Here is a 16,962-nt window from a genome sequence, read left to right on the forward strand (position 1 = left end):
GGTTCTTATCCGCAAAATAGTCTTTGATTACGTGGTTTATGTTAGGGATCTTATAATAACAGGATTTTTACGTACTCTCCTGTCACCTTATATCTGCAGCTGCTTCCTCTACCAGACAGGCAATTGCGTTGATGGCACCCACTGTTTATGAGGATCGCAAAATTCGTACTGCTACTCCAATATTCTTATTGCTTATGGCTTGCCCATACCGTCCAGTAAATATGGTGGTACTCTTTTTACCAGTGACTCCGAATATTTATTAAAGTTGGAGATGAGCTACTTTGATCTTATTTTTATTGCCTTCACGCCACGTTAGGTATTCCATCTACTTCGGGTACTTTGATGACTTAGTTTTGCGCAGACAATGACAAATTCGTATTGTTTACAGTTGGAACCTCCTCCTCCTCGTTATCATTTTTCATAACAAAAATCGGTCACTTGAATTAAACGACCATGCCTGTTTTCAGCGTAACTTTATAGAGTCGAACCTTAATAATACGAACTTAGGTAATTGGAAATCGTCGAATTCGAACTTTTCTCTTGGTCTTTTGAATTTCCTACTCCCAACTTATATAATTAGAATTTTGGATAATTCGAAATTTTTTGTTGGTCCTTTGATTTCGAATTAATCAAGTTCGGCTGTATAAGTTCCTCTCCGTGGGTCAATGTAGGTCTTTTTGCAGAATTGCTTTGTCGAGATCAATGTTGCGGTGTCTTTCCCGTTGTATGCCTGGCTGATAATTGTCACGACCGCAACCAGCTCTTAGTCGGATTGGCCAGAAAGATCGTCTGTTGCTTCGTAGTGGTTGAGGTTTATTTAAATGCGGCGTGACCCTTCTCCCGCATCTTTGTATAACATATATTTAGGGTCTCTCCCGCAATTCTTTGCCCGAAGCACTTTTTCGCCAGACCGTCTACATGAACTGATCTACATGCATGTACTTATGCAAGGTCTTGTCCATATTGCAAATATTTAAAGCAAATAACGGAAGATACTTTCTCTCGGATTCTACAGACGACCTATATATTTTCTTACTCGTTGGAAAGTGCAAAAGTTCCAAATCTTTCGCTGGGTCCTGCCAATCATTAAAACCATCTTCTTTTCTCTCCAACCTTCCCACAGAGCTACTTAGAAGCCTTTTGTCGTGGGATTGAATCAGTATTTTTCCCGAACTCTTTCTGTCTTAGTTTCTTAGGAATTGTTCACAACGTCTTTTTGACTTCGTACTTCCTTTTTATCGAGTGTAAACTCCACCGTTGATGTTAATATCTTTTCTGTGCCGTCGTAAACATCAAGCAATGAAAGACAATATACTCCATATTCCCGAAAATGTGAAAGTGATCGCTGTGATCAAATCGATGCAGGTGTACGTTATAACCTATGTGTCCACTCAAAAACTATAACTTAACGTTTTGCTATTTGCTTGAGTTTTCGATTTTTAGGTTCTATTTCTTTGCTTCTGATGATGTGAAGTGAAATTAACGCTCATATAAGATTGAAAACGAGTTCTTAGCTCATTCAGCCTATACACTGGATAAAGACTTGATACTTCTCATTATTCTGATTCTTAAATTTTTAGTCGGTGCTTTGTTATTTTACTCCACGCTTAAAACTTTAGATAATTCTATAATCATGGCCCGGAGCTGCTTCGACTCAATAAAGTGTTTCAAACCTTATTAATCAGTATACTGTGAGAATCATGCCTGGGGCTAAATTGAATTCAAAACACCATTCATATTTATTGAATTTAAATAACATAAAATATATTTTAATGATGAACAGCATCGTACATTGTTTCCATAATTTGCAAATAGGTGATCTTCTATTATTATAAAAAAAAAACAGGAGCAAAAAATATACAAACAACTATTAACATTGCAAATGTTTGTAAACATTTTATATATACCAACAAACATTTGTTTAAAAAAGAGTAATTTTTCATGTGAAACTTAACATATTATTCCTATCGTGAGTTTTTCTTTTTCATCATTTACATTTCGTACGGGTTTGCGATAATAGTAACTTCTCGATATTCATATTTTTTGCCATCAATTTACCATAATGATATTAGAATTTACTTTAGTATTTCGCTTCATCATTATTTATCACAGAAATATAAAAGAAAAAATATATGTAAGTATATATTCTTGGCAACAAAGTTCTAATACATTTTAACATATAATAAAATTCGCGGTAAGAAAAGTAGAATTTTCATTCAGGAACGTATCTTGTTTTTTATTTCCCTAGGATGTGTTTTTTCTTTATCAATTTAGACTTAACTTTACTATTCAATGCCTAAAGCGGCATCTCTAGGCGTTTCAGTTTAGCAGTGAATGTTACGATTCAGTGGTCTTAAATTCTTCTTGAATTTTCAGCTAAAAGAAGTCGAGATATCTAAAGATTAGCTTTAATAGATGCTTGACCTCTTTTGTAGGCATATTCACTAGTTTTCTTATTTATTTCGCAATTTTTCGCCTTTGGTTTAGACAATTTTAAGAGTGTTTTGCTATATTTTAATAGATTCCCGCGAGTATGAATATAATGTGAACATATTGATCAAATGAATTGAATGGTGTGGATATTTTGAATACAAATTACGGAACCCGGAGTGGAAATGAAACGTGGAATTTAGTCAGATACAAGACAAGGTGCTCGCCGCAAAGATAAGGGCGCCTTCACAATTAATGTGATAGCTAAAAGGGCCTTTTCGTAGAAAAAGTCCTGAATACTCAAAAATCAATCATCAATCTTCTACTTTTCTCATTCTTTTTTCATTTACGTCATTTATTATAATTATATTATTTATCCATTAGACGTATTGTTTACGATCTTAAATTATTTTTTATTGCTTTCACTTATTAACTATTTCGATAGATGTCAACATTAATGGATCGATTTTATTAGTTAAGAATTCTCCTTCAGACTCAACTTGTAGTCGGAAATGTTTTGTTTTAGCCGAGTTTATTTTAAAGGCAATTGAGTGGGAAATGTTTAACTAGTCTCGGCTAAAAGAAACGAACGGGCCTAGACTTTCAGAATAATCCTATTTAATAATATAATTCTCCAAATGAAAGTTTTCTTGTTTTTATAAACTTGTTCAACTGATTTAGTCTCCAGTATCTGTGTCGAACCAAATTCACGTCATGTAATTATAAACAATATAGGATTGCGCAATTTAAGTACAAGAAAAAGGGATATTACAAAGAAGTAAATGTAAAAATTTACATAAAACATAAGTCGAATAACTACGGCATGTAGCTGTTATCGTTTAGTTTTATTCTTCATGGTGAATCTCCGCCAGAAGCTTTGCTTCTCCGTATTAACTGGGGCGGTTGGGCTATCATAATCATATTCAGTGTTTTGAACACTAGTTGCTGAATATTCATTACCATTATTGCTTTTTTCGCCGCGTAACATATCAAGAAAATTGTCAGATTTTCGAGTATGCTTCTCACCACCAAAACGTAACGCTTCAGCACGAATTTCAGCCTTCAATTGTTCTGAATTTGTGTTTTCCACACGAAATTCATTGGGATCTTCAACGAATGCTTGTTGCAAATCACGCATAATTTTCTTCCTGATTGTTTTCTTCATGCTGAGATGACGTTCCAGTGTTTTTACATCGCCGCTAGTGAGCGTTTTGTTATTGTCACGTTTCTTTTTCGATGCAGATTTCTTTGTATCGACCGCCATTTGCGGATAGGCATCTATGCTTCCGCCAACGCTAACACTGCCACCATTACTAACTCCATTGCCGTTATGATTTGTTGGTGAATGATGACTATGCATGGAGTATCCATTCAAACCGAAAATATCACGCAAATGTGGAATTGATCGTTCCGAAGACATTGTAGTGTAAAGATGTTCCGTAAAGAAGATATAAATGTGGAAATGTTAGCTGAAAAGTAAGGGAAAAGTTGCTTGTTAGCAAAGATGATTCGCTGATATTCAATCTGAAAATAATTAGAAAGAAAAATGTTACAATTTATCGGTTTTTATTCGGATGAATGGTGTAATGAAATTTACGTTAAAGTATATAATTCTTCTACCGTTATTTTGGGAATGCAGTTATTCTTCAAACAAGCTGTTTCTCAAACAAACATTTTTCTGAATGTCATCGTTAGTAATGGAGATGAAGATGATTTCTTCATCTTTACTTTTAGCTTTGCCCATTTGCAAGAGTTACTTGGTAGGATCACTTAGTAATATAATGATGTGAGCCTATTAAAAACTATCCAGTACCGGTGCCTCCTTGTTTTTTCTTAATCTCGTTTCTAGCGGGATATAATATTCTTGTCCAAAAATGTTGGTGTTTTCAGGTTTTATCCTAACTTTTCTACAGTGTAAGCATATCTTAGTAACAAATTTAAATGGCATTATAAAGCTATTCATTGGTGATCATGTTTAGGCATGATAGGCTTAAGGTTGTTTTTTTCAGATAGTTCATATCATTATTTCAAAGTTAACCGATCTCCATGAGTTCACGACGTTTTGATTCAAATACGTCAAATCCTAAATAGCAACTAAAACATTGAATTACGAGTATTAGTGAACTAAACCGTCATACACTTCTCCCCGAAAGGCATTGTCTAAAGTGTAATTATGTAAATATACGTAAGTCTGCGTTGCGTTGCGTAAGTTTCAGCAGTGGAGCGCGAGCCGAACAACATGCTCTCTTGCACATTTCCATCACGGATCTAGCATACGTTCTAGCACGGTTTACCGCGGTCTGCCAACAAGGTAACAAACACCTGTAATTATACTTTTAGCATCAGCGCAATAGAAATAATACCAAGTAGCCACAGTGCTTTCTAACACCACTTGAATGAATGCAATTCTTTTTATTGCCGTTGCTATTATTGCTATTATCGCGATTGTTCTGCTGGTTTGATGATGAATCTTTGTTGCTCTGGTCGACTGATTTTGAGCTAGGTAACTACAAGAGATTCAAACTGCAGGAGTTTTGTACGGACTCTTGTGGTGGAGCTGGTGATGCTTCCGAACCAATTCATTCAATCTGCACGCCAGCATAAGCGGGCTATTATTTGCCTTAAGCTACGATTTAATAACGAGTGCAGAATCTCTAGAATGATGTTATAATGTGCCACATACTGGACGGATAGAAAGTTTTTGCATTGAGATGGGATGATAAATGTTGCACCGAAAAAAAAGAAGAATGAAAGCGGATTTGGGTCAGCGTGTATGTAAATCGCGTTGTTAAAATGTATTAGATTGAATTTTTTGAATATAGAAATTTGAATCTTTTATATTTGGCTTCAGCGTGTCTGATAATGTGGAAAAAGGTAAGATTTTTTAGAATGCATTCAACGAAAGTGTTGTGCTTTCGAATTGTCATTTAGCAAATGAAATAGGTTTTGCTTGTCGAAATAAAAATGGGCTTGGCGATTGAATTTTATATATATGGCTGCCATCCACCCCTTGGTGGGACATAGCGCGTCATCCACTCCTACGCGCTATCGTACACGGTCCGCTGCAATGCGTTTCGACTTTGTCCAGGATTTCCTGAGACGCTTGCACTCCTCTACTCTTCTGTGCTAAATGCTTTTGGGGCGACCCAACTCGTTGGCAACCTTCGGAGAGTGGGTTCCACTGCATGGCTTGTTCAGCAAATTGTTGTCTCCTCGTAATGTGTGACCTTCTGATCACATCGCCCACGGGTGAATTGCCTGGGCGCCGGCCAAGGTGTTTGTTTAAATAGTATCAGGTACTGATTGAATTTTGTGGCTCTATTTCAATCAACTTTTCAATTCGTGCTTTCAAAAATATGCTTATTTCGTCAATTCTCAAGTGACTCTCAACTCGATTCATTCGTCTGATAAGTTGATTTGTGGGATAACGATTAAGCGATCCATAGTCCACTTTCACTGAGTAGAGGATATTATTTAGCTTCTGGACAATTTGTTCAATCTGCCATTGCTGGACCTGTCGTTATCTAGCTCAGACGAAGGCAACCTAATTGAGGCGTCGGCTTTGTGCTCCGTGTTCGTCGTAGAATTAATATTCCATGTTGAAGTTTCTTTGCGAGGATTTGTCCTGTGACCTTAATAGATCTAACGTCACCCTAATCTTCCAATTGAAGAAGACTTCGACCGGAGATTTATTGCCTGGCAGTCGACGTTGTTCGGTACGGTGCGGGTAGGATTCACCCCTCAAATGAAGTTAAAAGAGAAATAAGGACTAGGGAAGTCATTACCATGTACAGTAGGTGGTCCTATGATGAAAAGTTCCAAGGGAAACAGTTTTTCTAAGGTGAAATAGGCTCTGTTGGCTGCCAACAACCGTGCGTGGATTTTTTCATCTTAACTGTCATCGTTTGCGATTTTCAGTAGGACCTTTTCAAAGCTGTAGTCCCCAATTTTTACTGTTTTCAATTGACACATTGAATATTGGATGCTGTTGTTTTTTTGTGCTAACGCTGCCATCATACACTCCGTCTTGCCTTCATCGATGTGCTGGTCAACATCTCAAGCCATTAGCGCGCTCTAGATGAAGGCAATTTGTACATCTTGGGGTGTTTCTCCACGAAGCATGAACTAGCAGTTAGGTGGATTTGAAGAGAATAGTGCCTCTGGCGCTCATCACGACTTAGCAGACCACTGGGATCAGTTTGAAAAAGGTGCATGATATGAAAAAAAATGATGAAATTTCGTATATAGAGTATCCCCTTATTTTAGATCGTTATTAATGGTGAAATGTCTCAAAAGTAATTCCGCTGCTTTTGTCTGGTCTCACACATTGTTCAAGGGCAGTCTATACAGTCTTATTGGCTTTGTTGGGATACTGAATCCTCTCTTCACCGCATACTGTTTTATCCTAGCTATGTTATCATATAAGCAGCTTGAAGTCGATAAACAACAAAAATTTTTTAATCGACTGCCGTTGTGATGAGTCGATGATATTCTGGGCGCTTGTTTTTAGAAATCGTCATGTTCTTTTGGGTGGCGTACTTTCAAGAGTGTTTGCTGAACTCTGGAGTTTGTATTATAAAAGGCATCATCCGATTTTATAAGAAAGTCTAACTTGATCGATTTATCTCGTTTACGCCTTCCAGTTCTTCGATCTGTTTTCTATAGGAGTCTTGCTTCGAACTTCTTATAAGTTACTTACATTCATGCTTGGAGTTCCTGAAGTATTATTTTATTTTCGACTTTGATGTTACAGTACCCAAGTAATATTTTAGTGGAAACTCTCATTTCTCCGAAGGTTCCTCACTCTTAAAGACTGTACAACGGGACTTCGTTTAATAAACTGCAACGATATTTAATTTATATTTTTCTATTTGTTATATTCGGGCCTGTATTTTCGCTCGAATCGGACGTTTCAAGTTCCAATAGAATAATTTGGGTCTCGTTTGTTACATCATTGCCGTTGAGTTAATCCGATCCGATAATGAGTGTCACCCCGCGGTAGTGGAGCCGAAGATTCTGCGTGGCATAACACGTTATGAGGACATCCGATCGATATGGGGCTGCACTTGAATCTTACTGACCGCGAAAAAGTTTTAATTGAATTGAAAGTTGCTTCTTCGCGATATTCGTATATCCAAGAAGGAGAAAGTGGAGACCGGCGTCCTTTTCCTAGGAATGAAGATCAGAAACAGAGAGAAGTTGGCTAAAAACTATGTATCATTACTCTGGAGAACTGAACATTGCACGGGACTACCTTTGTCCGCAATTCAGATCAAGACAATCATCAGTTGGATCTTGATATCGTGAAATGCAATGAATATAAATAACAAAAATCCTATCTATCAGATCTATTTACAACTTTTTGTGTTCCAATCTTGGTACTGCCGGATTGTACTCTTCATTACTTATTACACATACATTTAACAAATTATCTTGTAAATAATCCAAGTGGACCTTCACATCTCCTTTGTTTCAGTTATTTACCCATTTGTTTTAATTACCTTCATACATTCTGTAATCAGGGACACACAACTATTATTTGCATTATAATTTGAAAGATTAAGTAAAGTGTTAACCGTGATGGATCTTGATTTCTCGAACCTTGGCCACGATGATGTTTTTCGGGTACCTTCAAATAATTTCAAGTAATAATGTTTTCATTTAAGAGCAATGCACAGAATCCGAAGATAATGTGTTTTCAAACATCTCCATAACGGTGCTGATCATTTTCCGTGGAGGCAGTGGAGCTTGAAAGGCTTCTCTTGCTTGACCTCGTATATGTAATGGAGCAGTTGTTCACATGTACTTTTTCACAATCCCCAAATTAACATTCAGTCTTTTTTCCAAAGATTTCAACATTTAAGATATGAGTCATTTAGAATTTTTGAAATGAGTGGTAGAACCTTCGCCGAAATTTCACTGGACCGAACTCGATGTTCTCACTCTTCGAGTAGATGCGTGTGTGATCAGAAAAAGTGAAAGCAAATTTGTCGTTATGCAAATACTTATTAAAAATATATTTCTTTGCATATATTCAACCATCCGAGACGAGTAATATGTAGCTCATCCGCCAATATTTCGTAAAATTTGATATAAAATGTTGCATAAATTAATGGCGAATATATGCATGTGAGGTTTTATGGTATAGAAAGCTTTCCAACTTAATTCCACTTTATATTTTGTTGAAACAAACAAACCTAATGTAGCGGATTCTCTTTTGCTTGTTGGGAAATTTCGTTCACGGCCAATCGGAAAATATCATTTGAAATCAACCACATTAGACGATATTTGCATTTTTGGTTTTTATAAATAAATTTGTTGTCGCTCAAATTTTGTGAAAGGCCCTTCGGGATATCGTACGATTAACAAAAAGTATCTTTTGTTGTGTTGAAGTATACTCTCCCTCTCTCTTCTATAATAAGGAATATGATGTATTTTGGAACATCAAATTTTCAATCTCCAATAAACTTACACACATAGCACATCATTCAATATATTGATACGGGTTCTTTATATGCTTTCTGACTGAGCCAAAGCATGGAATTCAACGTAGTAGATGTTGTCAAGTCACAAGATATTGGGCAATTATGCAACTGATATATATATATACAAAAATCGACGGATAATCTGAGTTATTGAAATCTGACTATAAGTATAACACAAATACGTAATCTTCAAAGAAAGTAAATCTACCCAATGACGAACATTATCAAACTTGGAATTTAATTCTTGTCATTTATCAAATAATTATTAATTGTATTTTTATAATTTGTAATCAAATCTGTCGTCTTATTGAACGGATAACATTGCATAATGAAAACCCAACTGTGGCACGTCTTGCGGTCTATTATGTTGAAAGAAACATAAAAAGGTGGATATTATGATCGCAAATATTACTACTGCAAATTAAATGCTCATTATTTAGTTGGCTTCACTAGTTAATATTAATCAAGTTATTCTGATTGTTATAGAAAATCATAAAAAGCATGTTACGTAGAGATTCGTGAGCACGACATTTATTTATTTTTTTTCTGAACCCGCACAGGAAATGCTATTCAAGAAAGCCTCTCAACAGTTAAACCGGTTCTTTATCGAAAAGATGCCCACACAATATTTTCTGGAGGAGAAAAGCGCAAACTATTATTATGATTTCTAGGGAGCATAACCTGATAATCCGAGAATATATAAATTGCATAATTCGCTTATTACTATTATTCAGTTTTCTGGTATCGTAAGGCAGCTAGCTAACATTCCGTTCAACAAGTAAAGAGTTCACGTCTACTTGTAATTTGTTAATTGTTCGCTGAGTATACTTCAGCGTTACGGCATATTGGAAAGACCTGCTATATGCATTGACTCATGTGTATGAAACATGTTTTCAGCCATTTACTTGGAGTGGCTCATTCACCTACATTGAATTTCATTCTGGTTCAGTGGTTACCGATCACCTCAAAATATCTACCATTTTAGCTTTATCCAGCCTGATTATGATATCAGAAAAAAGGTGGATGCCAGACCCACTGAAAGACAAAGGCCTTGGCCAAAATATAAATTTCGAAATGGGTAACAAGAAAACTTTGCCAGAGTAGCAAATCATAAACTCAGCATTTTGAGATACCGCTCAAATGTTGAATAGGTTTGTTCCCTCTGCATGGGCTAAACATTTTAAGAATTAGTTCGTCATGCATTCTGCCATAACATAAACTCCAACAGGTTATTTTTAAATAACAACAATGATATCACATTTCATTGAAAATATAAAAGCAGAGTACGAAACAACAGTTGCAAAAAATAAATCTCAAGACTGTGTGACTCGATACCGTTTTCATTACCGGGATCATTAAGTTTCTACGTTCCGCATTGATACTTACTTCTGATGCTCTAGAGCTAAATATTTTTCTTCTCCGTTCCTTGATACGAATCCAGTGTAATTCTAATGGATTTGTTTGGATGACGAGTTTTCTAGACCGGGCTCTTCCTTGCTGATTCGCTCTTTCTCTTTCCTAGTCACGTTTTCTGTTTAATGCCAGCCAAAGTTAGCTTTGGACAACGAAATTATCGTATTAATGACAAAACGGTCGAGTATGATTTTATATTTGTTGTAGATTTGTTAGTTGTTCTCCTTGAGCGGAAGACAAATAGTATAAAACGGCAAAGCACCATTCGTGCTGGTAAGATGGCGATCTTAGTAGCTATGATGCGTTCTCATTTTAGATCTGTAAAATAAGAATAAGGAAAGAAGAACGTGAGAAAAGGATTATGAGTCATCGTATTATTGAGAAGTTGCAAGATTAAACTATTATATGATTGGAAAAAGCAGTAAAAGAGATGTTATTTTGATCACATGCGTGTGATACATTTTCTAGGTAAAGTTATGAAACTGCCTTTTGAAACTAATTAAATGGGAAATCTATGTAGTTGAACGAAATATATTTTTTTTTTCATTCATACCATTTTGCCTTTTGAACACATTGAGTGCAGTGATCGACGCCCCGCCCATACTTCGTTAAGAAGGATATTGACTGGCCCGTCAATCGGTGGATAAATTGTGAATATTCTTCTTAATTCATCATCCCCACTAGGATATAAAATCAATACATGGTTTGTTTGTTTCTTGCTATATATATAATTGAGATACGAGTCGTGTACCACTGGATGCTTACCGGAAAGATGTTTCTCCGCCATACAGATAACCTCTTGCAGACGATTGTATTTTTTGTCCTATCGCTTTAAAATCAATTAACACATAGACGTGAAAATATATAATATTGAAGTGAATTCAACAATTTGCACTATTTTCTTGTGGTAAAGCCATTGGAAGGCTCAACAATAGTTACACAATTTCCAGAATGTGTAGTTCATATTGATGATTGTTTGTTCTAGAAGTTTCCTTTGTTAAAACTATCCCAAAATTTTTAATCGAAAGTACTTAAATGCCCGGTGTTGAGAATAATTTTGCCTATGAAATGATGTTGAAATAACAAATTGTTTTAATTTGAGTGTTGAGTACTGTTTGTAATCGAAAATAGTACACTACTAGTACTGAGTTGAAAAGTAGTAACTAGGCTGCCACGAAGGTCATATAGTTGTTCTTTCTCCGGTAAACAAAATTCTCTCAGATAAGTTCTGTTTCTTCAGTAGACTCTATCTGATCTTTTTACAATCTTTTGATAATCAGATTATCTCGCGGTCGTCCATCTAGACCATTTTTCAGCGAAATGAGAATTCTCGAAAGAACTCGTTACATTTAGAGTATTTTTTTTCGTTTCTTTATCGTATAGATAGACGCAGTAGCAATTATGCCGTTTTTGAATGCTTATGCTTATTCTCAAACAAAAATCGTTCCCTCAGTTAACAAATAACCCCTAAGCTAACAATGCCTTTCGTCAAAATAAATGCCTGAAACCAAGAGGCAGTCGATGTCTTACTCCCTTGCATCTTGTCCATTTTGAATGTTTAGAAACAAATGACTCCATTTCTTGCCTCGTTTAGGTCCTGGATTTCGTCAGTCACAGTCTGACAGTGTACATATTTCTTTTTCAACTTCATTGAAATAATAGATCGCTTAATTAATTGATTTAAATAATCATTTTATATATTCACATCTCTTTTCGAAAAAATTTGCAAAAATGCCCATGCTTACAAATGTTCAAATTATCTTTAGCTTACACCTACTGAGCAAAACAATGGCTAATTTCGCTATCATTCATTTTTACACAACAGTCCACTGACGGATGGCGTAACGAAAATGATGATACTGCTAATAGTTCCATTAATGGAGTTCATTTTAAAATTAGGAAAGCCTAATAAATTATATTGCCACTATTGAACTCCCATCATAAAATCCGTGACATGTTTGATATATTCTATTCTCAAATAATAAATAATTAATTTTAATTTCTTATATTCCAGAGAGTGATTGATATGATATTTCACTTTCCTTCCAACCTGTCTCAAAACAGTAGCATGGTTTTATCTTCAAGCAAGTTAATGAGCATCAAAAGTTTTATCGCAAAAGGAAAATGTAGCGTAAACATTATTTCCTTGTAAATCAGAGCGCAGGAAAGTGGTTTTCCAAAGTAAAAGCGTATTGAATTCACGTCATTGTGGCAAACTGTTAACATCATTCCATAAATGTGGAAATGCTCAGACTAGAAATGACACCATTCAGCAAAAGCTATTATGTTATAAAAACAACCCTCCGTTTCGTTGGCGTATGTGCAATGTTCGTACGATACTAGGCTCTCCTCTACTTTTCATGTTTAGGGCTGGTGGAAATTCTGGAAGGACTCATAATCGATTAATTTGAATGAATTTAATTCATCTTTGTTATTTGTCAGACATTGGATGCGGACTTTCTATTCTTCTTGTCATGAACGACAAAGTTACATAACTACATGCATCTTTTCAAATGTTCAGCATAGTTTTATTTTTCCATATCGATGCTTGAATAGTACTGAGGATTTGTTTCATCCTTGCTCCCTGTGGCAACCACACCTAACAATGGAATCTACCCATAAACGAGGGAGTGGATTATATGATTACATAAATTGCGTTTTCCCTTAATATCAAGGAACTTGTACATAATAGTAGACTTGATAAAAACTTAGGCCGGAAATTTGAAAATTTAATCTAATCTATAGCATTAAATTTGTGGTAAAAGTTCATTTTTAGTGTATTTTCTTTTTCCTGTAACAACTATCATTCTCTGTTTTTTTCCAATTTGTGGTTCTCAACTTACAAAGACGAGAACCACAGTACCAATTCCCTTGACCGGATTGCCTGATATTTTCGCTTCTAATGTTTTTATTATTCTATTGGTTTTAACCTTGAATCAACAAAAATCCTATGTGTTACGGTACTCTAATGAAAATCAATTACACCATACATGGTGCTGATTTACTGCATAATCTCATCAAAGTCGAATCTCGTGTATGCGCTTCTTTCAATGCCTAACAGGAAAAGAGGTGGCCAATGAAAGGTAAGCGAAAATCGCCTTGCCAATTCAAAGAAATTAAATACAATTAAAAGTAGATGAACTAATGATTTCATCAAACCTGGATTTGAAGAGTGCCAATTATTGTGTATGGCCACCCATTTTCGGCTCCTCATGCTAAAAACCTCAACATATTGAACGTCGGAATTAATAACCCATGAATGTGCTGAAATCTCAAATCCACTTTGAAGGTAAATTAAAATACCTGGTACTGAGCAAAATAAATAAATAAAACGAATTCTGTTCGCTGTGTGCATGACTTTGCACTTTACTAGGAGTTGGTGGTACAACATAAAACACGCCCAGAATATGTTCGTTAAGGTTTTATTATTAATGCTCATATAATATAATTTGTGTGCGTATAAGTGTACCATATATCGTCTGAATAATGAAAATCTTCGATATTGGAAATGAAACGTTTGAAAAGTGCTTGCAATTAGCAAAAAGTATGATAACATTATTAGCAAAAACTAGCAGAGCATTAGTGCAAGGCGAAATATATTGCATTTGTAGGTAGTTGGTTTGCTAAGCTGAACTAAATTTTTTGTCTGAGGAGAAAGTCATCTTCAATACGATGTCAAATAGGGATTGTATTATGTTGCAAATTTTTCGAGTTTACTCATGTGTATAGCTATCTATCTATCTATATGTAGCTATCTCTTAGATAATTTTTAAAAAACTCAAACATGCCAAATTTGGAAGTATTAAAAAACAATATGAAGTTGCTGATTTCGGAAAAAAATAACCCCACGAGAAGTTTTGTTTGTTACTTCGGTATAGTGGAGTTAAAGACGAAACAAAAAGTAGTAGCACTGACTTTGACGGGCTCTATTCTTGACTGGAACTAAATTTCTTTCAAATTTTCCTTCTATACAATTCATACCGTCAAATGTAGGTTTGTTAACAGCTACCGAGTTTCTTCGACACAGGTTATGTCAAACAATTTCTGTATTCTTGTGGGATCTAAATTCCGAGTGTTATGATCAGTACAGTATCGATCTAGTCTTTGCAGAATAATTCAGAAAGAACGGCAATCTGTTCCACATCGAAGTAATTATTATCTCTGCATTCCGAGCGGAACATTCAGAGGAGCTAGCAGGTATATCAGAGTAAAGCTATAGGGATAACAGCAGGTGTATGTTGAAGCCCACCATATATTTTGGAGAAGTTCTAACGTCAACCCGAAGATTACCAGGATATCTAGAAAGGACCTTAGACTCGGGTTATGAACCCACTTTCTTTAATACGGGTAGGTAAGAAAATCATCGAGATCATGGCGGTTCTTGTCGGAGAGTGGCAGATGTGAAAAAACATCATACTATCAGACAACAGGCACATTGGTTTCGTAAAGGGCATCCCGAATCCGCGGAAAGCAAATTGGATGACGTAAAAACTAGTGCTAAACATGATCTCTGGTAGGTGAATCAAATCGATTGTCGGAATTGAGAAGACAACTGAGAAGATCATAATCAGAATGAAAGAAACTTTCACTGTCTATCTAGTACGTCAAAGATTGGTAAAAGTTCATGGTGGGACTCGAATTTGATGAGACAGAGAAACACGACTAGGGCAATCCTCAACCAAACTCTGAAACTTGATTCAGTCCCTGTCTTGTTGTCAATATTTAACAATTATATGATAAATTTCAGGGATTATTTTAGGTGCTTTCAGGCCCCATGAACGATCTGTTAAAGACCATTTTGCTCGATCAAAGGTCTTATGTGGATGGAACCACGAAGTTTTCAAATCACCATTCAGCCGACTGAATTTCCTCTTTTGCTTTCGCTTCGCTTATTCTCAACAATCTGTTTTTTAAATAAAAAAAAATATTCAATATTTTCATTCAGAGCCTTCACAGAGTTTTTGATCATTACCAATCCGATCCGATCCAAAGAGGAATCGAAGCAGCAGGTTTCTTCCTGCACGAGTTCCTTAGTAAAAGATTGGCACCATTACAAAGAAAACAAGTTATCTTGTTTTGAAAACTAGGAAAGGTGCATATGCCCGTTCCTTTGTCTAACAAATTCCACCATTTGATGCAAACAGTTCTATTTAATATTTTGACAAAATCAGATCTTGGACTAATTCATTGGAATCTGGCTGACTTATTTTATGCGACTCATCAAACATGTCAATAAGACTAAGGTCCATTTTCTTGTTTCCTTGTTATCCAAGTCAACTAAGGGGTTCTCTTTAAGATTGAGAGTCCAAGAGTGTAGTTAGGTGGAAGTTCTGTAGTAACGTGTAGCGTTTGTCTTCGCTGAAAGGAGATTTAAATATTTTACTTTTCGAATTACTTGATATTCTTTGAGCTGGCAAGGCTTGAAAAATGGTTCCTTGATTCCCTCCACATCATTGGAATTTGCAAGCGGCATTGTACTATTAAAAAACATCATATGCGTTTATACAGTTTATGAATACAGAGAGGTGTACACTTTACAAACACTAAAGAGGAAATAAAGTTTAAGTACATACAACGAGTAGAATTCACTGCCGGGAAACCCCAAATTGGCAACATAGTCCTGAGAATGATATTTATATACATCACAGTACGTTTACAGATGTGGAAAAGTGGCTAACGAAACATCTTAGGCCAAACGAAATGAAATAATGATTGACTCTCACACACTACAATATTCAAAATATTAATTTCTGTCGTGGATATTTCTATTTTGAAATTCGACATCCTGTATCCTGTGATCATTTTAAAATATTTCATATCGAAATAATTCAACTTTAATATCGGTAGGCAAATTGGTCACTTTATTTCCTTTACATGGGGCTTCCTAGCTTTCCCGATATTTCCAAAGTTCGATGAAACCGCAAATAGCTAGTACGTGCATATGATAGCTCCCTTCAAATTTTCACTTTATCAGACATTCAAGTGTAAATTTTAATGTTCGAAAATGCGCTCTAAAGCGCAAGTGACGTTGTTATGCGTCTGTGGATGAACCATCAGTTACACTTGCAATTCACCAGCATTTGAAAATTGAATGTCTTCAAAGTAACTATCATTCAAGTCCCGTCAATTCAATTTAATTGAAATGGAAATATGGACACTTTGTATGTATTGCATATTCAGTAGACAGCTAACGGTAATTTTAATTGGAAATAAAGTTTTCTGTTTTCTCAACCAGCCATATCGAATGAATATAATTGAGAAGAAAATGAAGAAAAAAGTTGCAGAGAAAAAGATACACGAGGCCAATGTCGATGCTACTGCTTGCACGGATGATGCAGCGCTGCTGGAGCTGAAGTTACTTCGCTTTTTTTAACGTAGCGCATGGCTTGCACTAACTCCATTATATGCAAATGGAACAACAATGAATGGATGAATGACACTGAGGAAGATTGTTGGTGAACACAACGAACAAGCGAACTGCAAACAACAGCAGCTCGTCTGAAAAGTGCCTATTACTACCTTTAAAATTCATGAAGCTATTTGAAGAAAATTTTGCACATTATATTGAGGGCACTGACTTACCCAACTGTACACTGGCAAGGCTCCATCATCCCGTATATTTTGCATGCACATC

At 35.7% G+C, this 16,962-nt stretch overlaps 1 protein-coding gene across 6 annotated transcripts in view; it reads right to left on the reverse strand.

The window, feature by feature from the left end:
- Positions 1-1,738: 1,738 nt before the first annotated feature.
- LOC119658649 overlaps positions 1,739-16,962 on the reverse strand; it is a 30,689-nt gene continuing 15,465 nt past the window's right edge. For 5 of the 6 annotated variants that reach the window (XM_038066193.1, XM_038066192.1, XM_038066191.1 and 2 more), the window contains 2 exons: positions 10,302-10,646; positions 1,739-3,899 (listed from right to left, as the gene is read on the reverse strand). In XM_038066193.1, the coding sequence (XP_037922121.1) occupies positions 3,263-3,850 (588 nt within the window). In that variant the 5' untranslated portion in view covers positions 3,851-3,899; positions 10,302-10,646 and the 3' untranslated portion in view covers positions 1,739-3,262. Of the gene's footprint in view, positions 3,955-10,301; positions 10,647-16,962 lie in introns of all 6 variants that reach the window. The other variant, XM_038066194.1, reaches the window with a different exon arrangement.

The sequence above is a fragment of the Hermetia illucens genome, chromosome 6 (assembly GCF_905115235.1).
Source record: "Hermetia illucens chromosome 6, iHerIll2.2.curated.20191125, whole genome shotgun sequence".
In the NCBI taxonomy this organism is placed as follows: Eukaryota; Metazoa; Arthropoda; class Insecta; order Diptera; family Stratiomyidae; genus Hermetia; species Hermetia illucens.